The 23043-nt window shown below is 49.2% G+C and overlaps 10 protein-coding genes across 10 annotated transcripts; 5 read left to right on the top strand and 5 right to left on the bottom strand.

Moving 5' to 3' along the window:
* Positions 1 to 364: 364 nt before the first annotated feature.
* KY384_006443 (uncharacterized protein) lies at positions 365 to 3115 on the bottom strand (the record flags this gene model as incomplete). The annotated part of the gene is made up of 11 exons (XM_044814939.1): positions 365 to 820; positions 979 to 1162; positions 1220 to 1312; positions 1414 to 1433; positions 1561 to 1764; positions 1956 to 2250; positions 2298 to 2323; positions 2440 to 2608; positions 2667 to 2929; positions 2980 to 2998; positions 3051 to 3115. The coding sequence occupies 11 exons, from the start codon at positions 3113 to 3115 to the stop codon at positions 365 to 367; spliced, it is 1794 nt and encodes a 597-aa protein (XP_044668039.1).
* Positions 3116 to 4335: 1220 nt separating this feature from the next.
* On the top strand, positions 4336 to 6565 carry KY384_006442 (uncharacterized protein; the record flags this gene model as incomplete). The annotated part of the gene is made up of 2 exons (XM_044814938.1): positions 4336 to 6080; positions 6127 to 6565. 2 exons carry the CDS (start codon positions 4336 to 4338, stop codon positions 6563 to 6565), a joined length of 2184 nt encoding a protein of 727 aa, XP_044668038.1.
* A 370-nt stretch (positions 6566 to 6935) lies between these two features.
* Positions 6936 to 8186, bottom strand: KY384_006441 (uncharacterized protein; the record flags this gene model as incomplete). Its single annotated transcript, XM_044814937.1, has 1 exon — positions 6936 to 8186. The coding sequence occupies one exon, from the start codon at positions 8184 to 8186 to the stop codon at positions 6936 to 6938; it is 1251 nt and encodes a 416-aa protein (XP_044668037.1).
* A 1374-nt stretch (positions 8187 to 9560) lies between these two features.
* On the top strand, positions 9561 to 11657 carry KY384_006440 (uncharacterized protein; the record flags this gene model as incomplete). Its single annotated transcript, XM_044814936.1, has 4 exons — positions 9561 to 10082; positions 10176 to 10232; positions 10464 to 11363; positions 11616 to 11657. 4 exons carry the CDS (start codon positions 9561 to 9563, stop codon positions 11655 to 11657), a joined length of 1521 nt encoding a protein of 506 aa, XP_044668036.1.
* Positions 11658 to 11948: 291 nt separating this feature from the next.
* KY384_006439 (uncharacterized protein) lies at positions 11949 to 13003 on the bottom strand (the record flags this gene model as incomplete). Its single annotated transcript, XM_044814935.1, has 2 exons — positions 11949 to 12734; positions 12797 to 13003. 2 exons carry the CDS (start codon positions 13001 to 13003, stop codon positions 11949 to 11951), a joined length of 993 nt encoding a protein of 330 aa, XP_044668035.1.
* Positions 13004 to 13282: 279 nt separating this feature from the next.
* KY384_006438 (uncharacterized protein) lies at positions 13283 to 15392 on the top strand (the record flags this gene model as incomplete). The annotated part of the gene is made up of 4 exons (XM_044814934.1): positions 13283 to 13516; positions 13568 to 13756; positions 13852 to 14184; positions 14361 to 15392. The coding sequence occupies 4 exons, from the start codon at positions 13283 to 13285 to the stop codon at positions 15390 to 15392; spliced, it is 1788 nt and encodes a 595-aa protein (XP_044668034.1).
* A 455-nt stretch (positions 15393 to 15847) lies between these two features.
* KY384_006437 (uncharacterized protein) lies at positions 15848 to 16290 on the top strand (the record flags this gene model as incomplete). Its single annotated transcript, XM_044814933.1, has 2 exons — positions 15848 to 15962; positions 16049 to 16290. 2 exons carry the CDS (start codon positions 15848 to 15850, stop codon positions 16288 to 16290), a joined length of 357 nt encoding a protein of 118 aa, XP_044668033.1.
* Positions 16291 to 16499: 209 nt separating this feature from the next.
* On the bottom strand, positions 16500 to 18706 carry KY384_006436 (uncharacterized protein; the record flags this gene model as incomplete). Its single annotated transcript, XM_044814932.1, has 3 exons — positions 16500 to 16808; positions 16868 to 17217; positions 18094 to 18706. 3 exons carry the CDS (start codon positions 18704 to 18706, stop codon positions 16500 to 16502), a joined length of 1272 nt encoding a protein of 423 aa, XP_044668032.1.
* Positions 18707 to 18786: 80 nt separating this feature from the next.
* On the bottom strand, positions 18787 to 19702 carry KY384_006435 (uncharacterized protein; the record flags this gene model as incomplete). Its single annotated transcript, XM_044814931.1, has 3 exons — positions 18787 to 18858; positions 18912 to 19174; positions 19270 to 19702. 3 exons carry the CDS (start codon positions 19700 to 19702, stop codon positions 18787 to 18789), a joined length of 768 nt encoding a protein of 255 aa, XP_044668031.1.
* A 416-nt stretch (positions 19703 to 20118) lies between these two features.
* Positions 20119 to 20977, top strand: KY384_006434 (uncharacterized protein; the record flags this gene model as incomplete). The annotated part of the gene is made up of 2 exons (XM_044814930.1): positions 20119 to 20183; positions 20431 to 20977. The coding sequence occupies 2 exons, from the start codon at positions 20119 to 20121 to the stop codon at positions 20975 to 20977; spliced, it is 612 nt and encodes a 203-aa protein (XP_044668030.1).
* Positions 20978 to 23043: the final 2066 nt, after the last annotated feature.

Below are 23043 nucleotides of genomic sequence, written 5' to 3'. Positions count from 1 at the left end.
GCCAGCAAGCCAAAGAGATCAACTGGTTACAAGTCTCAATTCAGTTCGTCGAAGAGACTATGAGAACGACATTCAGTACCAGTCCTAAAGACATATGCGGCTGATGCGACTAGTCCCGAAAGCTTCGCTGATGACGTAGATAGGTATTTAGCAGCTAGATACCGTGGAAGCAATGCATCGTTAAAGTCAATTAGCTTCACAATTATTGATTTTCAGTCGAGAAGGCTACGGCGTTACACGCGTGTATTGTGAACTCGCAACAAAGCTCATAGCTAGCTATCGATCGAATGATTAGCTCATCTGCAAAGCTGACACATGATTGTACACTGAAAAGGTCTCTATCATGTTGCGAAGTCAACCCTGATCATTCATCCTCGAAGTCAGGCGGATTGTGTATCGAGATGTCTTGCCGACGACGTGGAGCTCTTTCGCCTCCGTCTATTGAACGCTTTCTCTTGTCGTTTGTCTTCGGAAGAGCTTGTCCTCCCCCGTGAGCTACACCATTCGTAGCGGGAGAATATGATGGAACTATATTGCCATCGAATGTGACTTCGGCGCCATTTGCAGCAATCTGAAATTCTGTCTCGCCAGCTGAACCTTTCGCCACCGCTTCTCGCGCGCTTTCAATCACTTTCATTTTTTTCGTCTCGCCACGAACTCTCTCGAGGTGTTCAAAATAACCGCTAGGAACTGGTGTTGTGTAATGACCGTTGAAGACTCCTATCTCAAAAGCCTGCTTTTCTCTGTTGTCAGATGCTGCCTGACGGCATGCATTCTGCAAGTCATCTAAATCCTGGAAGACGACAGCCTCTGCACCGATCTAAGAAACCTTGGAGTCAGCAAAATTGCCTTCCAAGGGGAGCAAGCACTTCAACGTGTCACGAGTGTTCTACTTCCCACAGCCCCAAAGCCAGAGGGCTTAAAATTCTAAGCTAGAACATCCCAATGGTGTGATAAGGCTACAGGACTTTGACTCACGTGATTGGCTATTTCCTCGACGGTGCGCCCTTGAGAAATGAGCTCCGAAGGACTCGCAAGATCCACGCCATAGATATGAGGGTATCTGATTCGAGGAGCAGCACTGGCGAAGAAGATCTTTTTAGCTCCCGCTTCCCTCGCCATAGAGACTATCTCTCTGCTCGTTGTCCCACGAACGATGGAGCTGTTTCCTACGGTCAGGCTGGTTTCTCAGAGCTCGAACTTTTTGATCTACACTTACTCATCCACTAAAAGGACGTTCTTATTCGTGAACTGAGGAGTTATCAGACTCAACTTTCGCCGAACACCTCGCTCTCTTGCTTTTTGACCCGGCCTGCGGTGTGTAATTCAGCCTTTCGTTCGGATAGAGATCTAATTTGGCCTCGGGGAAGAAGACATCTCAAATCAAGGAGGAACTTGCGGGATCCTACTTACATGAGAAATGTGCGATAGACCTGCGGGAGATCGAAGTCAGTAACGGATTCAAGCGTTGAGGTACGAATTTTATGGCCTGGTTTTAGAACAATTACGCCCAACCTCACAATCTTTAGGATGTTTTTAATCTAGAAAACCATGACTCACATATCTAGATTTGATGAAACCCTGGGTATAAGTTTTCTTCAAGGCTTCAGCTACACAAGGCGCGATTGTGTTACTCGTCTCTGGAATCGGCATCACCACCTGAATTTCTGCGAGCTGTTCTGGGGACAAGATCTTTTTGATACGGGCCGCGAGCGCATAACCCATGTTTTCTCTGCTGGAATGGACACTAATACCGTCCATGACCTTACGATGTTAGCATAGCCATGATTTTATTCTGGGCTGCTGAGGCAGCACGGATGCGTGCCCAAAAGATTCAGATGAGGTGGATCCGTACCGTATCCGGCCGGGCGAAATAGCAGTATTCAAAGATATCCTGAGAATAGTCCCAACTCAATATTGTCCTTTACACACTTCGGCTCCAAGGCAAGACTTACAGGGCAGTACGCTTTCTGAGTCTGAACGGTGGCAAACACGGGGGGTTTGCCCTTTGGTATGATGACTGCTTGACCCGGCAGAATATCCTGCATGTCCGAGCTCTTGAAGCCGCATTGTTGCAAGGCCACTGACTCTGAAGCCATCATATAGTCCTTGCCCTCTCCCTGTCCCGAGGCAGACGGCCGAGACCCGAGTACTAGAGGGCGAATACCCCATGCATCTCGAAAGCCGACAATACCAAATCCTTTGAAATCGTTAGATTTTACGTGAGTTGGAACCAATTGTTGTCCATACCTGCGATCATTGCAGTACATGCCCATCCTCCTTCCAAACGGTCATACATGCGTCCCAGGGCAGCGAATACATCCTGAGCGCACATCGAGGTTAGTGGGACCCCAGACAAACTCACCGAGTCCGAATTATGTATTAGGTGCTTGTTTGGGGAGGTAAAGTAATGTTCTGAAAGCTCAACATTGTACTTACATCACAATTGACTCGAGCTTTGCCTGTAATATTCAGTTCGCTGGCTAAGACGTTCAACATCAACTCGCTGTCCGAATCCGTGTTTATGTGCCTGTGCGCTACACGGTCAAGGTAGTCTTTCAGCTCGGGGGCGTTGATGAGGTTGCCGTTGTGAGCAAAGCATATTCCACTAGAGCGGCATAGGGTCAGTGTTGATTGACTGGACCGAGGCCCAGAACAGCACTGACTACGGCGAGTTCACGAAAAAGGGCTGAGCTTCTGCGTTGGCACTGGTACCAGCCGTAGGATATCTCAAGTGTCCCAGACCTGAAAGCGTACTCAGCAATTGCATATCAACGACATGACCTGCTGTACCCATATAACCAGGCAGATCCTGCACACGGGCACCATCCCTGAAAACCTTTGCAGCTAGACCGTTGCCTTTGCATTGGTATATTCTCCCCTCAGAGGCACAGGTCGAGATCCCACAAGCGTCCTGCCCTCGGTGTTGCTGCTTTGCTTTAGGTAGTGGTCGACAAAATAATATCATTTCAGACTAACGAGTAGATAAAGCGCTTCACTACAATACGGTCAATGATATCAATTACCACATTGAAATCGACACAACTTACTGTAATTCAGCAGCAACGGCATTACCTTCAGCCCGGGCATGGAGAACAGCCAGAATGCCGCACATTTTTTGTGTACCCTCTTTTGTCTCTTCGTACAAACAAGCTAGACAGCCGCCATTTGGGGCTTAGACAAGCTGGAGGCCGCTGTTAGTACGATAATCGTCAGATTGAAGCCTGTGTGCTGAAGAAGAAGGGTGATGTTCAGAATTTGATTGTCCGCAAGGTATGCTCAGCAGTCTAACACCTAAAGTATTGCTCATCCCAACATCATACGTTATCACGCCAACGACCAATGGAACTTTTCTACTCACTTGGCTCTCCGCGTAATTCACCATTGACTAGCTATCATTCGACTTCAGGTTGGCCAGTCGCTGATGTGGCTGAGTAGGTAGAGGCTCGTGCGGTCTCGAAAAGATGAAGACAAGCGAATTGCGGAAAAGCTTGAAGGAGGCATCTTTTGGATCATTGCAACACCGGAAGAGCATCTCATGAAACTTTTTTTCAACCCCACTGCCGAAAGACGGAGAAGTGGCGCCGCTTAAACGCCAAGCCGCTACGAATTGCTTGCATTTCGCGTTTCTGCAACTGAAGGTGCTCCCCTCGCAGCCCACGGCACTGCATGCATGCTGCTTTGAGCCTCGCGGCTTTCCTGAGGATAGAAGTCCTCGGGGCTATGCACTTCCGTCTGGCTAGCCCCACGTTTGAGGGTATCAGTGTTAGCGTTCAATGAGAGAGAAGTCCCATTTGCTTGCCTAGTTCTAATTGATACAACAGATCGTGAGAGAAGTGACAAAATAGTCAAGTGAATGAATAGCCTTCACTTTCAACGCTATTTCTACTGTCTCCAGGCTGTGGTGTAGCTACTTCGAGATGTGTTACATCTGGCAGCTTCTGTGGTCAATGTCTTCTGTAAAACTCCTTTCTCCTTAGGTGTCTGGCGGCGTGATTCTCGTTGTTGACATTTCAAGACAGTCAGTCTTATCCAACTCTGATTTCAAGCAAGTCATTTATGACTCCGTGAATAGTCGTTTATGGTGGGGCACATTTTCATCGTTCTGGATTTTCCTTATATTACAACACTTCATCACGGAGCTATGGTGATGAAGAATCTATCTTATTTTCTCTATACCTCGAGTGTCAGCAAGGTGTAATGATTGACTGAAAAGCCTAAGGAATCCGTATCTGTCAGGGTCCACGCTAGATTGATATTCAAAGTGCGAGACCAGAGCTCCCACGTTGTGGTCTTCAGTGCGTTTCTGAAAAGTAATCAGCATCGAGCGACATAATGGACGCATCAGTACCATATGATGATGACTCTAGTGAGACAAAGCTATCCAATACAGGCTTCTCACCAGATGGGCACCGCTTTCATGAGCGTGACTTCATGGACGATGATGCGATTGCCGCTTGGCTCGCAGAAACTGCATCTACCAGCTCGTCCAAAGACTCTCGGTCCCATTTCAGACGAGCAAAAAGGGCCAACATACCTCCACGGAACCCTCCAATCTTGAGCCCACTCGCCGAAATCGAGAGTTGTGATGTACTAAGCTTTAAGATCTACCGCGGAACCGCTGTCGAGCTGCAAGACGGCTCTTTCTTAAGAGTCTCGAAGATCATCAGAAACACTATGTCTTCCGAAGTCACGTTATGGGGCTGGCGATTTCTTCGGACTAAGGAAGTCTATGGCTTTCTACCTAATAAGGTTAATGAGACCTGCTGGATCGTGGACGTGGACATCGATGACAGTCGTGAGCCACGTGAGCAAGCCATAGAGGCAGTTGAAATGTCTGAAGTCTTAAGACGGCGTGGCCTGCGATTGACTAACAGGCAATGGCCAGATCTGAGTTTTCGCGATGATCCAAAAGAGGACATCGATACAGTATATGAATCTCGGGTTCTTGTTTGCAGGTGGAAGTATATTACACTCTATACCAATTCGTTGGCTAGGACTAACGGGAAATGGAGCGAGCGAGCCTTAATACGCCTCCGTGAATCAGAGTGCGATTCAAGTCAGAACAGCAGTCAACCGGATGACGATCTACGTCAACTCTGGCGAGGGAAGACGATTCGAGGTGGAGCTTGCCAGAATTGGCTGCTTAATGAAAAGTTGTTCTTGAGCCAGGAACAACAGTGTGATGAGGGTCTCAGACTTTGGCAGTCTTTAGAGACTAGTACCGATCAATGGCCCCTTGGGGACCCAATGGAGCGCGGATGCGTCGGCAAATTGATCACTGAAAATGACTGCAAGTCGCAGAAATACGCTGGTAGCCGTACCAACGCCAGAGTACTTCAAAGTGAATACGGAGGACGTCTTATTGTAGCTAAGGACCCAAGTACTACTGGGAGTGATCAGAAAATTCCAGGCAAAGAAAATCCTGCACGTCTTCGCGCGCAGGTTGATGTCATAGACCTGACGGATCCTCAAGTTCAGAGCAGCTTGTATCATCCGAGACTCTTTAATACTTCCTCGAAATCGTACGCAACGACTAAGCGGCCTTCCGTCGAAAGATCGTCGCTGTCAAACGAACAACGTTACACATTTGCGGACTGTTTTTGTGGAGCTGGTGGTGTCTCTCGCGGCGCGGTCATGGCTGGCTATCGAGTCAACTGGGCATTCGACTTCTCTAATTCAGCTTGTGAATCATATAGCTACAACTTCTTCGGGACTAGGGTTTACAGCCTATGGGCGAATGATCTCGTCTCCCTCCCCGTGGATCTCAGAGTAGATGTCCTACATGGGTCTCCCCCGTGTCCAGCCTTTTCGCCAGCTCACACTCGCGAGGGAAAGAATGATGAGATGAATACAGCCTCGCAATTCGCGATTTTTGATATCCTTCAAAAGGTAAGACCAAGAGTGGTTACTTTGGAGCAGACAGCTGGGCTCGTACAATTTGAAAAGCACCGTCACTACTTCAACAGCTTGATTCATATGTTTACCACGTTGGACTACAGTATTCGCTGGAAGCTCATCAACTTTGTAAACTATGGGCTACCACAGAGGCGTCTCCGTCTTGTGATTATTGCCGCCTGGTGAGTCAAATGTATACCTGCTCTTATTAATGACTAACAATAGAAGCTCAGGAGAAGTGCTACCAGAGTTTCCGCAGCCGACACATACCAAAATCCCTAGCGAGACAGGTCTGAAACCATGGGTCTCTATCAATACATCCATCTCTAACATTCCAAACGACTGGCCAGATCACGATGTGCATGGAGCCATCTTCCGCGATAAGCCTTCGTATTCGGGTGACGGAATTGCGACTTGCGTTACTACGACCGGCATTCAGGGCAAGACTTACCATCCTAGCGGGAAGAGAGACTTCACTCACCGTGAGCTGGCTTGCATACAAGGGTTTCCTTTGTGTCATAAGTTTGGCGAATTTGGCGTCAAGAAGCAAATTGGTAATGCAGTGCCGCCCCTTTTCTCCAGCATCCTATTAGAGGAGATCAAGAAAGCCTTGTTTAAAGCAGACGGGCTCACAGTGTCTGATCTCCAAGAAGATCGTCAATCATGATACGGGAGATTTACTCTATCCTCAAACCCATTCGTGGCTTCTAAATTTGTTCTGTCATTCCATCAAGTCGGAGGGAGTTCAACATCCAGATTCAACAGTGAAAAGCCTAAGAACGTACTGAACCAATGGCACAGTCAAATGAAAAGGTCTTTGAACTCGACTGTTCTCAGTGGAGCTTCAACATATATACGACTTGCACGTAAGGCTAACAGGTCACAGGCATATTTCTGAGAAGACATTACGTATCGCAGCAGACGCTTGGATGAAGAAGATTTTATTGAAAGATTAAGCTATCAGCTATCGCTTCATAGCAAAAAGTCCCTGGAGCATCCATGCCAATATCAAGTCCTAGAATTTCTGCTCTCGTAGTCTACAGTTGTACATCGCTGAAGTTCGGCTGACTCTGACCTACCACTTTGTTGCTGGATAGAGGCGGCTTCACAATACTACCCGCACCTTCGTCTCTCGGACTCACAGCCTCACTTGCTTGATCTTCGTCATCCCCCGCGTGCCCGTCTTCCACTTCCGAGGACTCCGAACTGACACTTCTTTCCCTCGCTCCCTCTCCCGCCCTTGGCTGATCCTTTGCCGGCGGCTGCGGTGGCGGCTCTTCACCCTCTGATAGCCCACTTGCGTCATCCGCGTCCCTTTCCCCGCTCTGCTGTTGTTGAGCCCCAGGAAACGGCGTAATCGGGCTCCTTGGTCTTTCCGTCTGTTCCCTAATGGGCAATGACTGCTGACTTTCCCTTGCCAACGGTTGCTGCCTCGGACTGTCCCTCTGCTGTGGCTGGGGCGTCGGTGGCTGCTGCTGCATAGCTACGCCCTGACCTACTTGTCTCAATTTCGGGTCTGCGCCAAGATAGTAAGCTCTGACGCCGACAATCCTGCCTTCTCGCTCGCAGCCTTCAATCCATTCGGGCCGCACGACAGGAATGTTCATTTCAACTGCGCGCTCCCATTCCCGACCGCGGCCTTCGGTGCAGACAAAGTGCGTAGTGTCGATCCGGACACCGTCGACTAGCTTAGCGCCTATACGCTCGACAGCGCCGGAGAGGGAGGAGCGTAGAGGTGGTGGTAGGGGTCCGGGTGTGACAGTGATGCCGGTCAAATCTGTCATCTTCTGTGTGCAGACGGTGAGGCGAGAAGAGGTGTATGTACCGGCGCTAGTGCGCATTACGAGGTGAAATGTGTATTCTGTGTCGATGGCGAGACCAGAGACCTTGGTGGCGAGAACTTCTTCCCCATCACGGGAGTAGCGGGGGATGAGACCTGCTTTGGCGCCATTACGGAACAGGGAGAGGGACCGTAAGGTGGCTGTTTCAAGTGATAGGGAATCCCATTCGAGGACTATAGAGGTTTGGGTGGCATTGCGAAGGCGGAGGACAGGCGGTGAGGGAGATCGAAGGCCGTAGGTGTCGAGAATGGAGGCTTGGAGGTTTTGAAAGGATGCGGTGTTGTCGGATTCGAGCGAAGGATTGCGCGAGACGGTTATGTCGACTATGCTGCCGGAAGTGATGGAGGATGGGAGGAGGATGGATGGAAATTCGATCAGGCGTTTGTCTTCTGTGAGGAGCACGGCAACGCCGGCATCGACCTTGCCGACGGTGAGGGACACGAGCATTTTAAGAGTAAGTAAATCTTTCTCCTGCCTCCATTTATTACTCTACCTTATACTCACTGGAACCTTGGAGCGTCGAAAGCTGGAAGCTAGTCAAAATTGACTTCCATCGCAGCCCTATACTTGGCCACTTCTAGAAAGAGGGCCAGCCACATGCAGATTGCACTAAGAGTTCGAACTAGTATGGTACCTTACATACCGCGCTAGCCAAGGAAAATCGTTGCCGTAGTGCCGATCGCCAGCGTCCACACCTCCTGTGACCTTCTCACAGACTCACAGCAGTAGTGGAATCACACATCAAAGCTGCGGCCACGCCGGCCAGCAGCCCACTCGCCAGCATATACTACTACTCCTGACACCTCATTCTGGTATTGGTGGGCGGAGCAATGGTTATGCAAGGTATTTGAAGACAGTTTGCACAAGTATGCCTCCGTGCAAGGGGCACGGCAGTGCGTACCTCACGGAGTATCAACCCGACTGCTATACCGACGTTCATTATTCACCTGGTGCGTAATTGATTGGTCTGAACTTTGAAGGCAGCAAAGGGCATCTAGACCATACCGTTCAGCCAGCCACGATCAGGATCCTCAGTCCCATGCTCGCAATAAATAGCGAGATGAAGGAATCTAGCCTAGCAAAGGGTCGGAAGATTCGGAAAGACGGTCAAGGTTCTGACCAGATTTCCCAGATGTTCCCCCTGAGCTTTTGCCTCAACACGGTTAGACCAACCGTTGAAATCGTGGGACGGTGCAGAACATGATGTGAACAGAAATCCAGGGTCTCTGCCTTTCACTAGTGCAAATAATAAGTCAGTGTTTGTTTGTCTGGTACGGGTCTCTCGCCCGTGTCATTTGTCTTGATGGTCGCGTTCTGGATTACTCGTGCCGTCCATCACCTTCAGTCTTAGGAGAAGAGACTTTGGGAATTCCAATCAAGGGGTAGTAGCTTGGACCGTGCAAGGAGGCTCAACCTAGCTTCATGCCGTGCCATCTCATACATATGCTTGGGCTCTTCTTTCCCCGTCAATTTCTTCGTTTCTTGCCCACGCAAACCTGCCTGTAGAGCCATCATGCGGTGACTGGGAAAAAGGACGTGTCACCAAACCTATCCGAAACTGCGCAAACAAATCTAGCAGGCTCAATTGGAGGCCTACCGTTTCCCCCCTTTCGCCATCAACACTCGGTGACGACACTGCGCGTTCAATCCTTCATTCACTCCTTTACTTACTCTTACTTTCTCTCTCTCTCTCTCTCGCTCTCTCTTTACCCTCCACGCTCGTTTTTGGAAAGAACGTCACAGACGGCATCCTTTATTCTATCGAGCAAGGCCCACAACACTCCCAGACGCGAAGCCAGCGACACCGCTCATTCGATCGCCATGGTCCGGTACCTGAACCCTGGCGGTCACAATTGGGCCAAACCCAACCTTGATGGATATGGTATTTCCTTCATCGTTGTGGCAGTGACCTACACACTGTTGTTCCTGGCCGGTTGTGTCTTCGTATGGCTACACCGCCATCTCCCTGTCATTCGGATGCGCAAGATCAATCTTGCACTAGCATCCATTCTCGTTCTTCATGTATATCAATTCATGGTATTCATGGTCTATCCGCTCAACGGCGCTTTTCCATGCGGAGTCGAGTTCTGGATCATGTCCGTCTATCTTCCCATTGGCATCGGACTCTTTCAAGCGCAGAACCAACAGCTTCTGATCGTCAGCCAGGAACAGGACGAGATGAAGCACCTCTCTGCGCCCTACAAGCCTCTGCATGGAAATCTTGGGAAGGCCAATGGCGTTGGAACGCCGTCATATTGGCTCTTCCGCTTCAAGCTGTGGTGGAGTGGCGCGACAATGCAAGGGAAATATGAAGCTTTCATCCTCGCGGGCATCGTTGTCCAGGTGAGTACCCATCGACGAGACCCTGGCCACTGACTGAAACCATCAGTTCATTGTTTCATTGGTACTTTATACTATCTCGAGAAAGTTCAACAGCTACGGCATCGTTGGCGAGGCACAATCGCCAGGTCTATGTCGTCGAGGATGGGAATGGTAGGACTACGCCAAATAACATGACTTCCTTCCGAATTACTAACAGTCGATAGGGCCCCTTCCATTCTCTGGCAATTCTTGTGGAATTATTTCTTCGGACCGTATCTACTATGGAAAATTCGTGGAATCCATGACATCTATCATTGGCGTCTTCAAACGACTTTAGCAGTTGTTGCTGGGTTAGTCAAGGCAGACTTTTTTCCCACAATGTAACATACTAACACTACGAAGATTGCCAGGCACACCCCTCTGGCTCGCCGGAGTCTATACCGATTCCTTCGCTCCCGTAAACAAATACTGGGCGCCCGCTATGTGGTATGTATAGGGATACTCTGGAGAGAGCATGCTAAGATCTCTGTCAGGTTTGTGCCAGGCTTGGTCACCATGGAACTCATCACATTGGTCTTTCCTATTCATCAGATACTGAAACACTACCGAGAAACTGCCAACGCAAAACAACGAGAACTAGATCTCGCGGAATTCGACGCAAAGCGCCTCCTAAAAGGCGATGCCACGTCGATGACCACTGGCTCAACTGGCTCAAAGGGAAAGATGTCCACGATGGACTCCCTTGACCAATGCCTCAAGAAAGGGGCCGTCGAACTTCAGGCCTATGCCTCCAAGGTGGAATTCAACGGGGAAAACATCCTCTTCCTCAACCGAGTGATGCATTTTCTGGGAGAGTGGAAGTTTGTCTTCTCATCTGGGGGCATCGATGCAATTGCAGCTCGAAGATTGATGTTCAAAGCAGCTCTCAATATCTATCTTGGCTCGGTACAGGAGAAGGTTTCACCATATCCCATTAACATCGAAAGCTTGTTATACAAGCGGCTGGAAACCACGTTCGGGGAAGCGGTGGACCTACTTCGTGGCCACAACGGGCGAACAGCTTCCTTGACTAGCTCCCATGCTACTCCCTGGGACGAGCTTGACGAGACAACCGCCATGAAAGGCGCAGAGAGTTATCAAATGAAGGCGACGACACGCAAATCGAGCGACAACGAAAGCAGGGAGGCTATTGTGACAACTAGACAACTACATGACTTGGACGACCCACTTGCGGATTATATGGTCCCTGCTGAATTCAATTCCCATGTCTTTGACGCAGCTTTCAAGAGTGTCAAGTTCATGGTATGGAGCGGGACTTGGCAACGCTACAACGCCCAGGGGAAAAGGGCTTCCATTCCAGTATAAAACCGCTCTAGTGCCGCAGCCCTAGTATACGCATTGGTTACAAGTCTGGTGACACCACATCAAATTCTGAAAACTAATATGTCTATGTAAAGGTGTCTAAACATAGTCAATCTTCCATACAAGGAGTTGAGTCAGCGAACGGAAACATTGCTTCTTGTCATTAATTTTCGGGTTTTTTTGCAAATCTAGACTTACGATACCCCAGCTCTTGATATAGCTATCGACTCTTGATAATCTCGCTGGCCTTGGACAGGTGGATGCACAGAAAGGGTTCAACGAGACATTAGGACTTGGGATAACCATTCTTTACACAGATTATTGCTTGGAATATGAATGAAGGTAGCTTGGCTATGTGGCACGTTCTACCTTGTGAAGTGGAAAAATTCTGTCCGTCATATCATTGTCATGACAGAGGACTAGATGTGGTTGTGAAAGAAGAAGGCCAGATCTACATAACGTCCGGCTAATGTATAAACTTGAATAAATAAAGTCTAACCAATTGATTGTGTCATCGATTGAGAACTATGCCTTTGGTGCTACTGCCTTGACGGCCCCAGAGTCCGCTCGACTCAATATCCACATAAACAGAAATTGCACCACATAACTGTACAGAAATAAAAACTGCGTTCTCCGATTTCGTTGGCTCCTTGCCACTGTCATGCTGCCTCCACCCGCCCCACTCCCCGTTCCCGCAGAGTCTGGCAAAAGGACGTATTTCAGACTCCGAAGCAAGAAAAACGCATTTGCGAGAAACGTGTAGCCAAATAGCAACCAGCCGGCCCAGCCCCCGGTCCCTTGTCCACGATTGATCAATTCCGCAGCCACGAGAGTGACAATCACGCCAACAAATTTGTATCCTGAATAGGCGACTAGATCCATAAGCTGGCTATCATTGCTGATGCTCAATATGTACGTCCCGAATTTTAGCCCTAGGATCTCTAGCGCTACAACCACGAATGCCGTCGTAGCGGTCAAGCCCATGATCTCCGGCTTGAATTGCCCTCGCAACCCGGCCAGTAAGGTCGTTAGAAGAATATATGTCACAACAGCCATCGTGGGGATGTAGAGGTCGGGGGAGTTGAGGTCGGCGGACGGAGGAAGGAAGTAGTATTGGTAGCTGTTTGAAGCTGGCTTTCCTTCAGTGTTGGGGACGGGCCCAACATCATCGGCGGAAGAGGCGGAGCGTTGAGCTCGCGTCCAAGGTTTGTGCCTCCACGGGAAGAGGACGAGGAGGAGCTTGCGGAGGACGTAGGGGGTCGATACATTGAAATAGTGTTTCAGGGCTGGAATGGAGACATAGCGGTTTAGCTGTCAAATTGGAGTTAGCTAAGTGGGTAAGACCATGAAGAATGGGGAAAGGGGAGGACTACGCTTTGTTCCATGTACGCTCCTCCCTTCGTCATAGCCTGTTGACCGATTTGGAGGCCTATTTGGGCTGTTTGGTCGTTCATCATGCCACCGAAATTGAAGTTGGGCGCGAATTGGCCTGTAGCTCCGTGTGCTGGCTGTTGCCCGCCATATGGAGAGCCAGCATAGTTACTGCCTTGGGACTGCGAGGGAGGAGGAGAGCGCATCATGGGTACTGTAGAGACATGCTGAGGGACAGGGTGGTGCAAAGGGGGGGACTGTGCTGGAGGGGGGCCATATCCAGGTCTTTGCATTACGTTGAGTGTTCCAATATGAGGGTTTTCACCTGTCAATGCGCCAGTAAAGCGTTGCGATAGCCTTCTTGCTGCGGTTGTAGGAGGGAAACAAATCTTGTCTGCTGTCTCCAAGAAAATCCACCCAAGGAAACTCAGCCGAAAACCGTTCGCATGCGCCTCGGATTCCCCACTCTATACACTCAAACTTCTACAATGCTGGACAGTTTCGAGATCCTAACTACCTCGGGTGTCGTCCTTTGGTCAAAATCATACGCTCCTGTGAAGGACGGTCTGATCAATGGTTTCATCAAAGATGTCTTCATCGAAGAGACGGTGCCCGGAGGGAATCTGGCCAACGAAGCGTCGGCTACGCAGAATCCAAGTTACAAGAAAGAGAAATATACATTACGATGGACAAGTGTCAAAGACTTAGGTTTAATTTTTGTCGTATGCATCTGGTATGCATCTGGTACGAAGGGTGTTCTGATGTGGTGCTAGGCAGTCTACCAGTCGCTGCTACATCTCACATGGATCGACCAGCTACTCGATAATGTTCGAGTCATATTCACAGACTTGTATGGTGATCAATTAAGGAAACCACATACGAGCGTTGTCGAGTGTGACTTTGGCGATTATTTTGAGCAACAAAGGAGAGAATTAGAAGGCTCTGCGTCCTTCAACGAACAAGTGCCACAGATAAACATTCAAGATCCGCCCCTCCCCCTCACCAAGCTGATAATCCTCACGATTCTTTACAAAACACACCTAGTTTCCACCAACAGGATGATCGAAACTTAGTCGCTGGCGAAGATTTATCCGTAACGTCTACACCAGATACTTCACGGCCCTCTACGCCAGGAGGCCAAGTCTTGTCAGGGAGCCAATACCCTAAAGGTACATCGAGACGAGCCCGAAAAGCTGCTTCGAATATTCAGAATGTTGCTTCCTCGGGCGATGAGACCAAATCGAAGACCAAGAAAGACACCAAGAAGAGAATGCGTAGATGGGATGATACTGGCGCAGCTGGTGAAGATGACGGCGAGACATTAGATTATTCCACACAGAGAAATGGCACAACAGATAAGAATGAAATAACATCGTTAGCCCAAGAATCAGTGAGTGTGGAGCATGCTGGCACCAGAACAAAGCAGGGCCAATACGTCTTAAAGGATCTTGATAGCGAGGTACACTCAATGCTCCAAGATGCCGAGGAAAGAAAAGCGCAACAAGATCCAATCGAGCCAAGAGGAATCCTGGGCTCAGGATTTGGAGCGATTAGCGGATTGTTCAGGAATGTTGTAGGGGGAAAGTTTTGACCAAGGCTGACCTTGAGAAACCAATGAGAGGTATGGAAGAGCATCTACTCAAGAAGAACGTGGCTCGAGAAGCCGCCGTGCGACTATGTGAGAGCGTTGAGCGGGAATTGATAGGAGTGAGGACTGGGAATTTTGAATGTACTGTAGCCTCCCTTTCCTTTACCCTTCATCTTTGCCTCACTAACATCGCATGTTCAGCCATTGAAGCCACAGTCCGAACATCTCTGTCAAACTCCCTTCGCCAGCTGCTTACTCCAACGACTTCACTTGATATCCTCCGTGCTATCACGTCCATCACCCAACCGCCTCGGACGCCGTTCGCAGTTAAACGCAGACCTTACGTGATTTCTATAGTTGGAGTCAATGGAGTTGGAAAATCGACGAATCTGAGCAAGCTCGCTTTCTTCCTTCTCCAGAACAAATTCTCTCTCTTAGTTGCAGCATGCGATACATTCCGCTCGGGCGCGGTCGAGCAGCTCCGAGTTCATGCCCGTAACCTGAAGGAACTCAGCGATCGAGAGCATCTTGGCAAAGTGGAGCTATATGAGCGTGGTTACGGCAAAGACGCGGCGAACATTGCCAAAGACGCCATCAGCTACGCGGACACGCAAGGCTTTGATGTGGTTCTGATAGATACAGCGGGCAGGCGGCACAATGACACTCGATTGATGTCTTCCCTCGAAAAGTTTGCGCAATTCGCGAAGCCGGATAAGATCCTCATGGTCGGCGAGGCATTAGTTGGTACCGACAGCGTGGCGCAGGCCAGGGCCTTTGACACTGCATTCGGGCGAGGAAGGCGGTTAGATGGATTTATCATAAGTAAATGCGACACGGTTGGAGAGATGGTTGGGACATTGGTTAGCATGGTGCATGCGACTGGGATTCCGGTGGTGTTTCTGGGGGTTGGACAGCATTATGGGGATCTCAGAACTTTGGTGAGTCCTGTCATTGTTACAGAAGCTTATATCGTAATGCTGACCGTTGACAGAACGTATCATGGGCTGTAAAGATGTTGATGAGCTGAACGCCTTCATGATTGTAAGTCTAGAGCTGTAATTGTCGCTGTTGTGTGTATGACTGTACCTCTCGAGGTGACCCTCTATGGAGTTGTCTAAAGCCATTGTTACAAACAACTGCCTAGAAGCAACGACGGCAATGTGTATATACCTGTGAAGCCGCACTTGATATGAAGTGTCTAGAGTATTTATTCCGAATATTGTTAGGAGCTGCTGGCCTATCAATGTGGCCTGTGACGCATGTCCTCCACGTCGCGTGAATCTAGCGCGAGACTACGTCATGGGGATGGATCAGGCTTGCCCTGAAGTCGTGATACTCTCCAGGCCCTCCCAAAGCTTTTCTTCTTTGCCCACTAACCAGCCATCTTGAAGACTCCGTCTTACCTTCAGGCAATCTTCCTAAGACCGACTAATTTACAACCCCACCGCCAAATATACCCATCAACATGACTTCCTGGGTATCTGAAAAGTACAACAACGCCTACAACAACTACGTTCCATGGGTCGAGGACAAGGTCCTCGGATACTGGGGTGAGAACAAGACGTCGTATACCGCGAAAGGTTTGTCTCCACACCTTGCTCCCCCCATCGCTCTGGCCTTTCTAAGTACCTTTTCCCATCAACACTCGCTGATGTTTCCCTTTCAGATAAGCTCTCTACAGACGTGACCGGCGATAAGAACATCAACGCTATCCAAGGTGGCGTGGCTGAAGGTGTGGGTGGTACACTCTCCTCTGGTGGCATTTTGGGCAGCGTCGGGGATGCCAGTAGCAAAGAAGGTGTGACGAGGGTGGAGAAGGGAAATTTGGATGCGCAGCAAGCACAGAAGAAGAACCAAGGAAGCTGGACAAGTACGCTCAGCGGTGGATACTTCGGTGGCGGAAAGTAAGGCTTCGGCAACTTTTTATGGAGGTCAGCCCATTGCGTATTTGGATGGGAGTGCAAGCAAGAGCGTTTAATGATGTATGCGGCGTGCATCTTTTACCAACTTGATTTGCAGAATGAATCTTAAGAATTTTATTTCCCATTTGCTAAAAATCGTCTGCCCTTTTCTTGCGCTTCAGGTCCAGATCTGCTGCGAAAGAAACGCCCGTAGGACTATAGATATTTATGGTAAAACTCCAACAAAGTCTTATAGCCTCTCTCATATTCTGCTTTCACCCGCGCGTCCTTTAAGTCACCTCTAGCACCCATCCAGCCATGGACCTGATCCTCAAAAGTCTCTACATGGTTCTCCCCCGGATGCGCCTCCTTCCACTTCTGCACGGCCTCCTTATCTTCGTCTCCAGACGCCAGCATGCACACTGGAATCTGAATGCCCTTGGCATCATTGGGATCAATCATCGCCGGATGTACCTCGGCGCCCACACTGAAGGGGGTGCCAGATTGGGCGGTTAGGGAAACGATCTGTCGCGAAGGCGCGCTATTCAGCTTTGCACTTCTATAAATTTGTTTGTTGCGCCTACCTTGCCTCCCCAGCACGCTCCCAGGCTGCCCCATTTCTGGATACCCTTCCCTTCAGAAGTGCCACCGATCTCTTTGACCAGATCTAGAACCTTTTTGGAAGTCATCCCAGGCTCCGCTGGTCCGGCAAAGAAATCACCAAATTGCTTCTGTTTCTCCTCCGTGTTGGGAGGGAAAACCTCCAAGGCTAGCGGTTTACCGTAGAAGAAGTCGGGCATGAAGACGCGGTACTGATGGTCGGGCCCATCGGCATGTGCGAGGATGTCAGCTCCCTGTATCGCTTGATCTGAGTAGCCAAAGACATCATAGATGATAAGGATAGCAGAGGTGGCGTCGGAGGGGCCAGTCGCGTCTACGACATAAGCATGAGTGTGGCACCCAAGGTTCAATTGACGAAAAGGGGCACGCACAGCATTTCATTCCGTCACTGAGATCGAAGTATTTGCCTTTCGCTTTGTAGTTGTCGACTTGAGCGGGAGGAACAGTGCAGCAGGCCTGTGCGATAAACGTCAGTCGTTGAATTCAGAATTGTTCAGCGAGGACAACCTCGCTAGGTTGTTGCGCCATTGTATCTTTGAAGATAGCCTATTGAAATCTGGTGAAGTCTCTGGTTGTCTAGATGTCACAGTCTTTCCAGATCAACAGCTGTGTTCAAAAAGCCTCACAAGGTTGCATTGAAAGGATTTCTATGACAGAAACGGACAGAGGAAATAAGTATATCAAAAATGGTGGGGACGCCAGCGAAGGGACAGTGATGTCATAGTGGTGATTGGTCGGCTCGTGCAGCCGGATCAGCAAGCCGGAAGATGAAGTCTGCCAATATTGCGAAAGATGCTCCAAATTGATCGGTAGACAGTGCAGGCAACCGCAGACTCGTTACGGTGTTCTTTGTTAGTGCCACTAGAAGCTTCGAGTAGCCTGCGGTAGGTGAGGTCCATGTTGCACTCACAAGCGAACATTGGATCCAGTAAGAACACTGCTTCAATGGCGCCCTTTCCGTGTAGGTAGGATCAGCTTCACCATTGTAGACTACCTTGGGAGCAATGCTGTTCGAGCCAATGAAGGATTCTAGGGGACGCCACCGTATGAGTACAGGTCTGTGTCATGTATCGCCTAAACGGTCTCAATATATCTCCTCACTTCCCTAAAAATTGTTAGCCTACCTCAAATCAGCAGTATCGCTCGGAGGTACTGTCTTACCAGTCCGTCACAGCTTCATCCCACAGACGAATCTCATGCTCTCTTGTTCCTCCAAAATGTTCCACAAAATCGTTCCCAAAGACTTCCCTGGCCACGCTGCCTTCCCGCATCATCTGCGTCGTTGCCTCTTTCAATGACTTGGCCAGTCTCAGTCCCTGATCAGATGCCCCTCCTACATCCTCTCCTTTGCCTAAGGGGGGCGTCTTGATCGCCATTTTCTTTTCCACCCCTCTCCATCCAAGCCCGAGTACTGCAGCTAAGACGAGGAAGGGATTAGCATCTGCGCCAGCAACCCTGACTTCAAATCTAGTTGCCTTGGCGCTACCTGTGGGTGGTGCAATGAGCCGTATCGACGCTGCACGGTGTTCCAGACCCCAGGATACCGTCACGGGGGCCCAGAAGTTTTCGACAAGTCGCTTGTAAGAATTGATGGTTGGTGCAACGATAGGCATGATGTCCGGCAGCCCATCAAGCAGTCCAGCCAGAAATTGCCGTCCAATATCCGAAACGTATGCCAGGCCCTCAAATGGAGGCTTCAAATCTTTCTCACGGCGATAAAAGAGGTTGTTGCCGGATTTGTCCACAAGAGATACATGTATGTGGCCGGAATTACCCGGCAACCCCTCACGAGGCTTTGCCATGAAGCAAGGTGTGATGCCGTATCTAGTTCCTACTGATTTCACAACGTACCTTCACTCATTAGCGCGTGCTCCAAGTGAAATCATTCCGAGAAGACAAACTTGAAAAGCCCAGCCTTGTCAGCCATCTGCTGGATTTCATCAAACTCTAGTGCCTGTACGATTTTCAGTCGTGAACATACTCGTCGAGGCTATGGGACTAGCATACGGCTTCAAAGACACCAGGCCCGCTTTCGGTGTGCCACCCCTCAATCCCGCATTTGAACTTTCCACACGTATCAAAGACACCATAGTAGTAGTCTTGATTGTGCACTGGGCGGGTCAGACTGTATCCAAACATACCCTCTGTCAAGGACGGTAAACTGTTGACGGGATTGTTTTTCAAGTATTTCGCTGCGGACGGCGGTGTTTGCTTGGAAGGTACATCATCCGAATCTGGGGGTGCTCGGAATTGGAAGAATTCGTACTCGGCTTGCACCAGAGATCAGCTTCTTCGGTCAACAGAACGAGCAGGAGCTCAAATGTACCACCTGCTCACCCTACAGTCCGATATAGGGACTGCTCACCTCCAGCCATTGCTCTCCAGCTCTTACTCTGCACGCGATTTGTTACGGACTTCAACAATCCCCTCGGGCATGCACTAAGCGGCCCTCCATGATCAGGATCCATGAAGCTGACCAGGAAGAAAGGGACGTCAGCTTCCCATGGTATCCTTCTGAAGCTGTTGAGGTCAGGCACAGCAATGATGTCTCGGTAGCCGTTCTCTGCGTTCGATATTTTGAGTTCTCTGAAATAGGTCTGGTCATGCATATCCCAGCCAAAGATAACGGAGCAAAAGCCGAATCCGTCCTCTGCTATGGAGAGAAACTTTTGCTTCGCCATCAGCTTACCACGTAGTATGCCATCAATGTCGAAGCCAGCGACTTTGACTTTCGTATCATTCTCGAGAATCTGTGGCAAGTCGGAAGCCTTCACTTCCAAGGCGGTAGAGGACACCATTACGGGCTATTTGCAACAAGTCTTTGGAGTGCCGGTCTATCGCTCTCACAAATGACTCAGAAAGCTTGCCGACAATCCCAAGGGACTTCTACGGCCCTGAGCTGTCATTGGAACATTTGCAAGCTTCCAAATTGGGGTCTGCAAAGGACCGAGGGAGTCGCTTCCAGGAATCCCTAGAATATAATAAAGCTAATCTGACAGCTACGCATTCGTGATTGAGAATGCAATTCCCAAAGCGCTCTTATTCTGGCCAGCGAACCATTTTTGAGATACCTTAACGATAGTCTGTTGACCATATGGATCTAATTTGATCAAAGTTTAGTGTAAGTCTGCTTTGCGAACATCATTCAACTTCGCTCACTCTCATTCATTATTCTAGCTCTGCCGACTGCTCACTGAAGAGGCAGGCGTGAGATATGTCCAACTCATCCAGACCTGGCCGTCTTGAAGGGAAGAATGCAATCATCACCGGCGCCGCTGGGTGAGTAGTTCCATCATTCAGTAGCTGCTAGATCATGATTTCCTCCGTGGGAAAATAAAGGCTAGATTCTACTGTCGCCACCTTCTAGACTCCGAAACTTGTAGCTTGTCATTACATGCGTGTCAGATATTGAGATGTCGATTTGTTCTTCTATTTCTCGATAACGACTTTATTGTGTTCGCGATCTCCCGCAGCCTCACTTCATCATGTTCCCTCTTTCGAAACACTGATATCACGGATCCTACAGTGGGATTGGCCTTGAAACAGCCATTCTTTTCGTACGAGAAGGCGCCAATGTTCTCATGTCTGATATCTCTCCACCCGCTCTTGAGAAAGCCATTGAGAAAGTCCGCTCCATATTCCCCTCCCTCACCACAAAGCTCGAAATCGTCAAGTGCGACGTGTCATCGGAGAAGGACGTTGAAGCCGTAGTCTCCCATCTTGAATCATGGGGTGGCGTCGACATAATGTACAACAACGCTGGAATAATGCATGCCGACGACGCTGACGCCATCGAAACACCTGAGAAAATCTGGGACCTCACGCACAATATCAACGTAAAAGGCGTATGGTTTGGGAGCAAGCATGCAGTACTGAGCATGCGGAAGCATGGGAAGAGGAAGGGCAGTATTATTAACACAGCAAGCGTTGTTGCGATGGTAGGCAGTGCGACGCCTCAATTGGCGTACACAGCAAGTAAAGGGGCGGTTTTAGCGATGACCAGAGAACTGGCAATTGTGCATGCGAGGGAGGGAATCAGATTCAATGCACTTTGCCCGGCGCCTTTGAAGTAAGTGTTCCGAGCTTTACCTTTCCAATGTCCCGATAGATCGTAATACGTCCTGTGAGAAGTCATGCTGATGATTGTTGATGTATAAGTACACCTCTGCTACAGGATTGGCTCGGTGATGATGCCGCCAAACGAAATCGACGGGAGGTTCATTTTCCCACGGGACGATTTGGTGAGGCTATTGAGCAGGCGCAGGCTGTTCTCTTCCTTGCCAGCGATGAGAGCAGCTTTGTTAATGGGACTGATTTCACTGTCGACGGAGGTATGACGAAGGTATGAATGCTCCTCTTCGATGTCATATCCAGCGAGAGAGGCCTTCCTTGCTTCAAACCTGATTGACACTGGGACTTTATAGGCGTATGTCACACCTGAAGGACCAGGAACAGAGCCACCCAAGAATTCCGCTCGGTAAATCTGAGCTGCATGCGCGCGAGATCCGAAAAGACTTCGAAACAGAGTGTACCTGCTGGCCCTTGGCTTTCATAGATCGATCGATCTGTCATAACTTTGTAAGGTAATGGAAGGTCGGTAGTAGATCAAAACAACGTTCACGATCCCCATCCTCATCAAATATTCGTTCCCTTTGAATTGTTTGATTCAAATGACCACGAAACTTCAGTGGTCAACTCTGTGTATTGATGGTTTACATTAAAGCATGATTGAAGAGTCTCTTACTACTGCCTATAGATAGACTCTTGATGACTTGCAACCTTATCTTGTTCTCTCATGGATTGTAGAGCGCAGCAAAGCTAAACCACCACACTGTGAAAAGCCAATGTTGAGTCTCAAATCATAAGAAGGTAATTATTAGTAGCACTGATCGCTATGTGTTTTAGAGCGTTTAGGACAACGCCCAAATGCGTAATGAAGCAATGCTCCGATTTATACTAAACTTAGAACATAGAGACATACATTTGCCTGCCGACGGTTCTAGCGGCTACATTGAGCGAATAAGAGGGCGCGAATAATAGAGAGCAGGCCAAGATAATAGGTAGTGGATGAAAACCAGGTACTCGGTAGAAAGATTGGCTAATTCTCGATTTCAAGGACGAGGAGAGAGTAGGTCGGATGGGTGAAGAGATGGTATGCTGGATAGTGCAAGCGTATGGAGTTCTTACTACCAGTTCCAGTCCACCAGTCCACCAGATGTCTTGTTTGCAATACCCGTAAACTTTGATCTCATTGCAGCACTCGCGCTACGATCCGACAAGAGGGCTAGCAGAGCAGTCTGCATCGCCATGTCGAGTGGGCAACGATGCTTTTCTCGCGAGTCGACATCGAATCTAATACGTTGGCAGTGCTATGAATAGTCCCTAGGGAGTCAGGATAAGTGTCCCGAGGCAAGGCTTTGAGCCTGGTAGCCATCGTCAACTGCTTCTTGGACGATGACATCGATCACTCGCCAAGGAAAGAAGGCTTTCCTAACAAGCTAGCCTTCGCCTTTCCTTCACTATTCGCCATTGCCATTTACATGATGATTCAGATTCAGGGGGAAGGGTTCAGGTGGCTAGAGTTTGGCTTCTGATGGTATTTGAAAATGACAGCAAATCCAAATGGCCAGATCTGAATCAATGCCCTTCATCCGAATCGGATCGACGACTTGGCGAGATCTGGTGAACATGAGGCGCGGCTAAGACTGTATGAATCATATTGTGAGGCTCGGAGAGACCGTAGGATGGGCGTTACCCAATCGCTCGCAGGAGGCAGACAAGGTCCGAGCTCAGAGCGGTCGACGCACTCAGAGCACAGGTTATGTTCTCTGTCTAATTGTCCGTAGAAGATGTGACAATGTTCTTTCAAAAGCTGATGTGGGGCTCGAAGACTAAATCATTTCTGATTTGATACGCTGACATGTAAGCACCTTAGTCAACGTGCGTGTCAGACGGTAAAGCCATCTGAACGACATTTATGCGCGGTGACTGTCATAACGCTTGTCTTTGTATCTCATCCACTTGATCAGCCATGCCCTTCTGATTCTCGGATTGCGGCATTTTGCAAAGCTGTGAACGCTCGATCTTGCATCGTAAAATATAGAGCTAATACAAAATAGAGACCGCAACATCAAATCTC

The sequence above is a fragment of the Bacidia gigantensis genome, assembly GCF_019456465.1.
Source record: "Bacidia gigantensis strain McMullin 20006 chromosome Unknown contig_249, whole genome shotgun sequence".
Taxonomy (NCBI): Eukaryota; Fungi; Ascomycota; class Lecanoromycetes; order Lecanorales; family Ramalinaceae; genus Bacidia; species Bacidia gigantensis.
This window is presented reverse-complemented; position numbering and strand designations above follow the sequence as displayed.